General features: G+C 30.9%; 1 protein-coding gene across 1 annotated transcript; it reads left to right on the top strand.

Moving 5' to 3' along the window:
• Positions 1-10,394: 10,394 nt before the first annotated feature.
• Positions 10,395-10,790, top strand: LOC135091585 (uncharacterized). The gene has a single exon (XM_063989337.1). It carries the CDS (start codon positions 10,395-10,397, stop codon positions 10,788-10,790), a length of 396 nt encoding a protein of 131 aa, XP_063845407.1.
• The last annotated feature ends 225 nt before the right edge of the window (positions 10,791-11,015 follow it).

Here is an 11,015-nt window from a genome sequence, read left to right as displayed (position 1 = left end):
CCATTAAACGTACTTAGCATGCATTTTCTCGATCTTCTACATAAGAAGCTCAAAAGCACTCCAAAAAAATCAAAAAAAATATTTTTGGTAATGTTATTCTGTTTCTTTTGTAAATGGTCTTTTCCATGGATTTTTCTTTTTTCGTATGCAAAAAGTTCAAAATACTCAACAGACGCGTTTTTCTTAATAGGGTGATTTCCAGGCTTTTTAGCGTTTTGGTGCCTAACATGCTAAAAAACAATCAAAAGACACATTTCTGGGAATTTCGTTTCATTTGACCATATAGATAGCTCTGCATACATTTTGGCGTTTTGATACCTAGTAAAATGAAAACATTCAAAATACACTATTTTGGTAATGTTTTGTTTCTTCATTTAGAGAGCTATTCATGCGTTTTAGCAAGATGGTACTTAAGTAGCTCAAAAACTCTTATAATACACGTCTCTCGTAATGTCTTTTCTTTTCCTTATATAGAAAACTTTGCATGCATTTTATTATTTTTCTACGTAACAAGCTCAAAACACTCAAAACACACGTTTATTGGTGAAATTAAACTCTTTTACCATGAGCTTTGGCGATTTGGTTGATAAGTAGCTGAAAAACACTGAAAGAAGATGTTTTTGGTGATGTTGTTTTGCTTTACCATAAAAAAAATTCTTTTATATGCTGTTTAGTGTTTTGGTGCCTAAACACTTTAAAGACGTGTTTTTTTGGGAATGTCTTTTTTTTTTTTTTCTTAGATAGTAATTTCCTTCATTTTGGCGTTTTGTTCCTAAGAATGTAAAAAAAAAAAAAATCAAAATTCACGCTTTTCATAATGTTGTTCTGTTTCTCCTTAAAGAATGCTATTAATGCGTTCAAGCTCATAATAGACGTCTCTTGTAATGTCCTCTCTTTTTCCCACATAGGATACTTAGAATGGACTTTTTCAGCGTTTTTATATTAAGAAAATCAATGAAATCTCAAAAAAATGTGTTTTTTGGTAGTGTTATTGTTTTTCTCAATAAAAAGTGTTTTGCATGCGTTTTAGCGTTATGGTACGTAAGAAGTTCAAAGGAGACTCAAAAGGCACTTATTTCGTAATGTTTTTTGTATACCCTTATAGGGTTATTTCCATTCTTTTAAGCGTTTGGGTGTCTAACACGCTCAAAAACACTAAAAAGACAACGTTTTTTAAAATGTTTTGTTTTCCGATATAATGGGCTTTCCATGCTCTCCATACTCAGAAAAAAAGACATAAATCTGCAAATATTATTTATTTTCCATGGATTTTGGCATTTTCATACTTAACAATGTGAAATACACTCAAAATACATATTTTTTATAATGTTGTTCTGGTTTTCCATTGCATGCGTTTTAGTATTTTGGTACGTAACTAGATTTAATACAGTGAAAGAGGAGTTTTTGGTAATGTTTTGTTTTCCCAGAGAAGTGCTTTTTTTAAACTTTCGATCGTTTTGGTGCCTAGCACACTTAGAAACACCAAAAAATAAACGTTTCTTGAAACCTAGTTTACTTTCCCAATATAGCGTGCTTTTCATGCATTTTCAAGTTTTGGTTCCAAACAATGTTATAAAATGCTCTTCATACGTTTTAGCGTTTTGGTACCTAAGACCTAAAAGCTATAAAACACATATTATATATGTTTCTCGCAATGTTCTTTCATTTCCATGTATTTTTCCGTTTTTGTATGTATCAAGCTCAAAAAACACTCAAACGTTTTCGGTAAAGTTATTGTGATTCTGCATGAACTGTGTATTTTCGTCCGTTTTAGTGTTTCGTTAGTTAAGAGCCTCAAAACTCTCAAAATACACGTTTTTGATAATGTTTTGTTTTCCCATATAGGTTGCTTTACCTGCTCTTTAGCGTGATGGTAACTAACACGATCATGCACACTCAAAAGACACGTTTCTGGAAATGTCGTTTTTTTTTTCGTGTAGAGGGTGCTTTGCATGCATTTTGCAGTTTTGATACCTAACACTGTGAAATACTCTGAAAATCCACGCTTTTGGTAATCTTATTCTGTTTTCATATATAGAGTGTTATTTATGTGTTTTAGCGTTTTGTGCTATATAGAGTTCATTCTATATAGCAGTTTTGTGTTCCCATATAGGATCGTTTTTATGCTTTTTAAAGTTTTACTGCCTAACACGCTAAAAACACACAAACGACATGTTTCTTGTCATATTTCGTTTCACCATATAGAGTTCCTTGCATGCATTTTGACGTTTTGGAACCTAACAAAGTGAAAAACACTTAAAGTAAACGTTTTTAGTAATGTTCTGTTTCTCCACATAGAGCGCTATTCACGTGTTTTAGAGTTGGTACCTAAGAATCTGAAAATCACTCATAATACATATTTCTCGTAATGTCCTTTCCTTTCCCCATATAGGGTATTTTGCATGCAGTTTGGCCTTTTGGTACCTAACAATGGAAAAAGATATGAACAGACAGACATTTTTGGTAATGCTGTTTTTCTTTTTCTTTATTAAAAAAAAAAAGGTGGTGTTCACACGTTTAAGTGTTTTGGAACTTAAGAAACTAAGGGACACTGATAATACACGTTTCTTCTAATATCGTTTCATTTTTTAAATGAATTTGAATGAATTTTTAAACTTTCAATTAATTTTCTTTTTACCTAACATACTCAAAATATTGAAAATACACGTTTTTAGTAATGTTATTTTGTTTCTCAATAAAAAAAATCGCATGTTTTTTTTTTTTTTTTTAAGCGTAATACATAACGTAATGCATAAGAACCTTAAAAGAAAAAAAAAACACGAAACACTCAAGACATATTTTTCGTATTGCTGTTTTATATCCCAATACGGGTACATTCTATGAATTTTGGCGTTTTGGTGCTTAAAACACTAAAAACACTGAAAAGACACCTTTCTGGTTATGTCCTTTCGTTTCCTCATGTGATATGCATTGTATGCATTTAGGCGTTTTGGTACCTATCATTGTAAAAAATACTCAAAATACGTTTTTGGTAATGTTGATCAGTTTCTACATATGGAGTGTCATTCACGCATTTTAGCATTTTGTTACCTGAGAATGTCAAAAACTCATATAATCCACGTTTCCGGTAATATTGCTTTTTCTCACCAATTAAGGTACTTTGCATACATTTTCCTGTTTCTCTACCCAATCTCAAAAACACTCGAAATGCATACTATTGGTAATGTTAATCTGTTTCTGCAGAAAGAACATTTTAGTGTTTTGCTATGAAAGAAACTGAAAAACCCTCAAAAGACACGCTTTTCGTTAAGTGTTTTTGTAGTCCAATATTGCTTTCCGTGCATTTTAATGTTTTGGTACCTAACAGCCTCAAAAACAGTAAGAAGACATGTTTCAAGAAATATCGTTTTGTTACCCCATATAGAGAGCTTTTCATGCATTTCGTTGCTTTGATACGTAAGAATGAAAAAAAAAAAAAAAAAAACGTTTTTGGTAATATTTTGTTCCTCCTTATCAAGTGGTATTGACGCATCTTAGACTTTTGGTACTTAAGAAGCCCAAAAAACACTCACAATACACATTTCTCGTCATCTCCTTTCATTTCCCCATATAGTGTTTTACATTCATTTTGGGGTTTTGGTACATAACTATTCTAAAAAACTCTTGAAACAGACATTTTTTTGCAAGATTGTTCTGTTTCACGTGTTTTAGCGTTTTGTTACCTAAGATATTGAAAAACACGTGTAATGCATGTTCCTTGTTATATTTCGTTTTCCATGTAGGATACTTTACATGCATTTTATCTTTTTTTTTTTTTTTGTACGTAAGAAGCTCAAAAAACATTTAAAGGACGCGTTTATGGTAATGTTGTTTTGTATTTCAGTATAGAGTGTTTTCCATCATTTTAGCGTTCTGATGCCTAAAACGCAGTAAAACATTGAAAAAGCACGTTGCAAGTAATGTCGATTCCATTGTCTATAAAAAGCACTTTGCATTAATTATAATGGCGTTTTGGTAACTATTAATGTAAAAAAATACCAAAAACACAAGTGTTTGTAATGTTGTTTAGTTTCTACATATAGAGTGCTATTCACGCGTTTTTGCGTTTAGTTACCTAAGGTCAAAAACACTCATAATACAAATTTCTGATAATCACGTTTTGTTTTACCATATAGGGTACTATACATGCAGTTTGCCGTTATTGTACCTAAGAAGCATAAAAAAAAAAAAACACTCAAAATACACATTTTTGGTAGTTACTTGTTTTTCTTCATAAAGGGTTTTTGTATGCACTTTAGTGGTTTTGTACATAAGAAGTTCAGAAACAGTCAAAAGACAATTTTTTCGGTAATATTATTTTTGTATTCCAGTGTAGGGTGCTTTCCATGTATTTTAGTGTTTTGGTAACTAAAACACTCGAAAACACTTAAAAACACGTTTCTGATAATGCCGTTTTGTTTCCCAATGCTTTTCACGGATTTTGGAGTATTGGTAAAAACAATAAAAAAACAACACAAATATGTTTTTGGTGATGTTTTGTTTCTTCTTATAGAGTGATGTTAACGCGTTTTTGCGATTTTTTTACTAAGAGGACAAAAAAAAAAATATTATAAAGCGTTTCTCAAAATGTCTTTTCCTTTCCATATTTTGGGTGACTTGCATGCACTGTGAAGTTTTGGTATGTAACGAGTTCAAAGTCACTCACAATACACGTCTTTGGTAACTTTGTTCTGTTCTTCAAATTACGTGCTTTGCATACTTCTTGGAGTTTTGATGCCTAAGAAGGTGATAAAAACTCAAAAGACACGTTTTTAGTAAAGTTATTCTATTTCTCCATATAGAGTGTTTTCTTTTACGCGTTTTAGTGTCTTGGTACACTTGTAATATACGTTTCTTGTAATAACTATTTGTTTTCAATATAGGGTACTTTGCATGCATTTTGGCGTTTTTGTACGTAACACGCTAAAAAAAAACACTCAAAAGTCACTTTCTTTGGTAAATTGAACTGTTTCTTGATATAGAGTGATATTCTTGTGTTTTAGCATTTGGTACCTAAAAAGCCAAAAAAATCTCATAACACGCGTTTTCGTTTCCGTTTTTTAGCGTTTACATACCTAAGAAGCTCAAAAACACTCCTAATATGCGCATCTTGTAATGTCTTTACCCTTCACCATATAGGGTACTTTGCATGCATTTTGGCGTTTTTGAACACATTACATTACATGTTTCTGGTAATATTATTCTGTTTTTCGAGAAAAGACGTTTTCCATGCGTTATAGCGTTTTGGTACGAAAGTAGCTCAAAAACAATGAAAAGAGATGCCTTGGTAATGTTTTGTTTTCGCATATAGGGTGATTTCCATGCTTTTTAGTGGCTAACACGCTAATAATCTCTCAACAAACACGTTTCTCGAACATTTTTTTTCCTCATTTAGCGCGCTTTTCATACATTTTGGCGTTTTGGTTCCGAACTATGTGAAATACACACAAAAAAAATATATTGTTAATGTTATTTAGTTTTCCATACACAGTACTGTGGATGTGTTTTATCGTTTTGGTACCTAACAAGCTGAAAAACACACATAATACATGGCTCTTTTAATGTCCTTTTGTTTACATAAACAGTGTAGTTTGCATGCATGTTAGTGTTTTTGTTCTTAAATCTCAAAACCACTAAAATTATGCTTTTTGGTATTTTTTTTTCATAAAGTATGTTTTGCATGCGTTTTTAGCGTTTTGGTACGTATGAAATTAAACAAAAAACACTTAAAAGACATGTTTTTTTTTCGTAATAATGTATTGTATTCCTATATAGGGTGAACTTTATTCTTTATAGCGTTTTTGATGCCTACCACTCTCAAGAACACTCAAAAGACACGTTCCTGGTAATGTCATTTCGTTTCCCCATATAGGTGGCTTTGTATGAATTTTGGCGTTTTGGTTTCTAATAGTGTGAAAAAGAAACACTAGAAATACAGTTTTTTTTTTTTTTTTGGGTAAGGTTCTGTTTTTCTTCATATAGAGTGGTATCCATGCCTTTTTAGCATTTTGGCATCTAAAAATACTCGTAATGCAAATTTATCGTAATGTTTTTTCGTTTCCCCTTATAATATACTCTGAATGCATCTTGCATTTTATACGTAACAAGATTAAAAACGCACAGAATCTTTTTTTTTTCTTTGTAATTTTATACTGCTTCCCAATGAAGGTTGATTTCCTTGCATTTTAGCGTTTTTGTAAGAAGCTCAAAATACTGAGAAGTAAGTTTTTTTGGTAATGTTTTGTTTTCCCATGAAGTGTGCTTTCCCTGCTTTTTAGCGTCTTGGGGCTGAATATACTTAAGGAACATGTTTCCCGAAATTTTGTTTGCTTTCCTTATATAGAATAATCTGAAATAATTTTGGTGGTTTGGTACCTAACAATGTGAAATGCCCTGAAAATACACGTTCTTTGGTAATGTTGTTTTCTTTCTCCATATAAATTTCTATTCGTGCGTTTTTGAGTTCTGGTACCTAAGATACCGAAAAAAAAAAACACTCATAGTAAGCGTTTATCGTAATGTTCTTTCGTTTCCCTATATAGGGTATTTTCTTTGCATTTTGACGTTTTTTGTACGTAAGAAGCTGAAAATGCTTATTTTTGGTAATGTTATTCTCCTTCATCATAGATTTTAGCGTTTTAGTACGTAAGTAGCTCAGAACACTAAAAACACTTTTTTTTCTATGTAAAGTTGTTTTGTTTCCCACTATAGGGTGCATTTTTAGAGATTTGGTGCCTAACACGTTTATAAACACTCAAAGGAAACATTTTTCAAAATGTTTCTTTTTCCCATATATGGGGCTTTGTAAGCATTTTGAATCTTTGGTACCTAATAATGTGAAAAACACTTAAAATACACGATTTTGGTAATGCACTGTATCTCGATATTAAGTGTTAATCATGTGTTTTAGCATACTGGTAACTAAAAAGCTCACTCATAATACACGTCTTTTTGTTTCCCTTTATAGTTTACATTACATGCATTTTTTTTGTGTGTGTTTTTTTGTTCGTAAGATTTTGTACACAAAATACTCTTTTTTTGGTATCTTATTCTGACACTTCATACAGGATGTTTTGCATGCGATTTAGATTTTTAGTACGTAAAAAGTAAAAAAAGAAAACACTCAAAAAACTCGTTTTTCGTAATTTTATCTTTTAATCCAATATATGCTTTTTAGCATTTTAGTGTCTAACATGCTCATAAACAGTCGAATGACACTTTTCTTGAATTCCCGTTTCATTTCCCCATATAGGGTGCTTTCCATGGATTTTGGCATTTACACTTAAAATACACGTGTTTGGTAATGTTGCTCTGTTTGTCCATATAACTATTAATGCATTTTAGCGTTTTGGTGCCTAATAAGCTCAAAAACATTCATAACACACGTCTTTGGTAATGTCCTTTCGTTTCCCCATATAGGGTACTTTGCTTGTATTTTGGCGTTTTTCTGAAAAAATAAAAATTGAAAATGCTAGTTTTGGTAATGTTATTTAGTTTTTTTTTTCTTAAAGGGTGTTTTGCATGCGTTTTATCGTTTGGTACGTAAAAAGTAAAAAAAAAAAAAAAGAAAACTCAAAAGACACATTTTTCGTAATGTTCTGTATTCCCATATAAGGTGAATTCCATGCCCTCAAGCGACAGGATGACTGACACGAACAAAAACACTCAAAAAAGCTTTTCTGTTTATGTTTCGTTTCAACGTATAGGGTGCTTTGAAAGCATTTTGGCATATATATATATATATATATATATATATATATATATATATATATATATATATATATATATATATATATATATATATATATATATATATATATATATATATATATATATATATATATATATATATATATATATATATACATATATATATATTTTTTGGTAAATGTTATTCTGTTTCTCAATATTGAGTGTTTTATATCCACTTTTGCTTTTTGTACTTAAGAAGCTCAAAAACACATAGAGGAGACGTTTTTTGCTAAAGTTGTTTTGTTTTCCCATATAGGAACTTTTCAATAATTTTTAGCGTTTTAGTGCCTAACACGTTCATAAGCACTCACAAAAGCCCTTATATATATATATATATATATATATATATATATATATATATATATATATATATATATATATATATATATATATATATATATATATATATATATATATATATATATATATATATCGTTCACTTCCACATATAGGGTGATTTGCATGTATTTTGGCGCTTTTGTACCTAACAATGAGAAATACACTCAAAATTTACTTTTTTGGTAATGTTGTCCGGTTTTTCAATATAGACTGCTATTAATGCCTTTTAGCGTTTTGGTACCGAAGAAACTGAAAACATTAATAGTACACGTTTTTCGTTAAGTCTTTTCGATTCCACATATAGGGTACTTTGCCTGTATTTTGGCGTTTTTCTACGTAACCAGATCAAGTAAAGTTATTCTTTTTCTCCATAAAGGGTGTTTTACTTCCGTTTTAGTGTATTTGTTTGCGTAATAAGTTCAAAACACTCAAAAAGACTCGTTTTTCGTGATGTCTTTTATTCACATATAGGTTAATTTTCATGCTTTTTTTTGCGTTTTGGTGCCTACTACGTTCAAAAACCCTAAAAGACACAAATCTTGTAATGTCATTTCATTTCCCCATATATGGGGCTTTGCAAGCTTTTCGGTGTTTTGATACTTATTAATATTACAAAAAACACTTAAAATACACGTTTTGAATAATATTCATATGTTTCTCTATGTAGAGTGCTATTCATGAGTTTTATGATTTTCCTTCGTAACAAGGTGAAAAAACTCTCATAATATACGTTTCTCGTAATATCTTTTAGTTTTCCATATAAAGAACTTTGTGTGGATTTTGGCGTTTTTGTACGTAACAAACAAAACAAAAAAACACTCAAAATACTCTTTTTTGGAAATGTTATTATGTTTTTCCATGCAGTGTGTTTTGCATGCCTTTAAGCGTTTTTCTACGCAAAAGTTTAAAAACAGTCAAAAGACTCGTTTTTCGTAATGTGGTTTTGTATCACTTTATTTGGTGAATTACATGCTTTTTTTGTTTTAGAGTTTTGGTGCCTAACGCGCTGAAAAAGAGTAAATATTGACAGGAAACTTTTTCTGGTGATGTCATTTCTTTTCCTTGCATAGATTTCGGCGTTTTAGTACCTATAATATGAAAAACACTCAAAATACACATTTGCAGTATTTTTCTTCTTCCTACATATAGAGTGCTATTCATACCTTTAAACATTTTAATACGTAAGAATTTCAAAAACACTAATAAAAATTTTCTCTTGTAATGTCTTTTCGTTTCACCATATAGTGTGCTTTTCATACATTTTAACTTTTCACTACGTAACAAGCTCAAAAACAATTAATTTATTTGCTTTTGTTAATGTTATTTTGTTTCTGCATAAAGGATATTTTGCATGATATTTTGCGTTTTGGTACGGAGATAGCTCCAAGACAGTGAACAGAAATGTTTTTATAATTTTTTTTCCTCATTTTGAGTTTTTTCCAATAATTGTTATGATAAACACTCAAAAACCCTTTTTTGTATATTTCTTTTCCTTACCTAATATTGGATGCTTTGCTTGCATTTTTTCGTTTTGTTACCTAGCAAAGTGAAACACATTTAAAATGCACATTTTTGGTAATATTATGCAGTTTCTCTATATAGAGTGCTATTTATGCGTCTTATCGTTTTGGTAACTGAGAAGCTCAAAAACACTATTATCATATGTTTCTCATAAAGTCTTTTCGTTTTCCCATATATAGTATTTTTTGTGCATTCTTATATATATATATATATATATATATATATATATATATATATATATATATATATATATATATATATATATATATATATATATATATATATATATATATATATATATATATATATATATATATACACCAAGGATCGGCACTAAGCCCACTATTATTCAACATAGTGTTCGATGTCATAACGGAAAATGTCAGAGAGGAACCACCCTGGTGTGTTTTATATGTTGATGACATTGTCTTAGTGACCGAAAGGAGAGGACAGCTGGAAAGAAAATTAGAAGAATGGAGAGTTGCTTTTTAAAGCAGAGGAATGAGGATTAGTAGGTCCAAAACTGAATATTTTACGACGGATAAAAGGGGCGATCAACAGGCCACAATTAGACTGAATGGTGAAAAGTTGAAGAGAGTGAAAACATTTAAGTACTTGGGATCGATGGTAGACGAGACAGGGGAAATGGAAAAAAGAAGTGAACTTCCGGATTCAGTGTGGCTGGAACAATTGGCGGCAAGTTTCGGGTGTGATATGCGATAGAAGGGTACCAGTAAGAGTGAAGGGCAAAAATCCACAAAGCAGTCGTTAGACCTGCTTTGATGTATGGGCTAGAAGCAGCACCTTTGAAGAAGATTGAAGAGAGAAAGATGGATGTAGCGGAGATGAAGATGTTGAGATGGATGGTGGGAGTCAACAGAACAGACCGAATTAGGAATAAGTACATAAGAGGAACGGTGAAAGTAGTTGAAGTCTCCAAGAAGATCCAGGAGTCAAGGTTGAGGTGGTATGGACACTTGAGAAGAAGAGTTGGCGAAGACCACGTAGGAAGGGAGAGCATGGAAATGGAAGTGGAGGGAGTTAGAAGAAGAGGACGGCCCAAAAGAAGATGGATTGACTGCATAAACGGAGATCTTGGGGAGAAGAATATAAATCCAGAGATGGCAAACAATAGAAATACGTGGAGAAGGCTCATTCACAACGGCGACCCCGAATAGGGAAAAGCTGGGAAGAAAAAGAATATATATATATATATATATATATATATATATATATATATATATATATATATATATATATATATATATATATATATATATATATATATATATATATATATATATATATATATATATACTAAAATGCATGGAAAGTACCCTATATTAGAAAATGGAAATATATTACGTGAAACATGTATTATGGGTGTTCTTAGTTTTCTTAGT

Source organism: Scylla paramamosain, chromosome 38 (genome assembly GCF_035594125.1).
Source record: "Scylla paramamosain isolate STU-SP2022 chromosome 38, ASM3559412v1, whole genome shotgun sequence".
In the NCBI taxonomy this organism is placed as follows: domain Eukaryota; kingdom Metazoa; phylum Arthropoda; class Malacostraca; order Decapoda; family Portunidae; genus Scylla; species Scylla paramamosain.
This window is presented reverse-complemented; position numbering and strand designations above follow the sequence as displayed.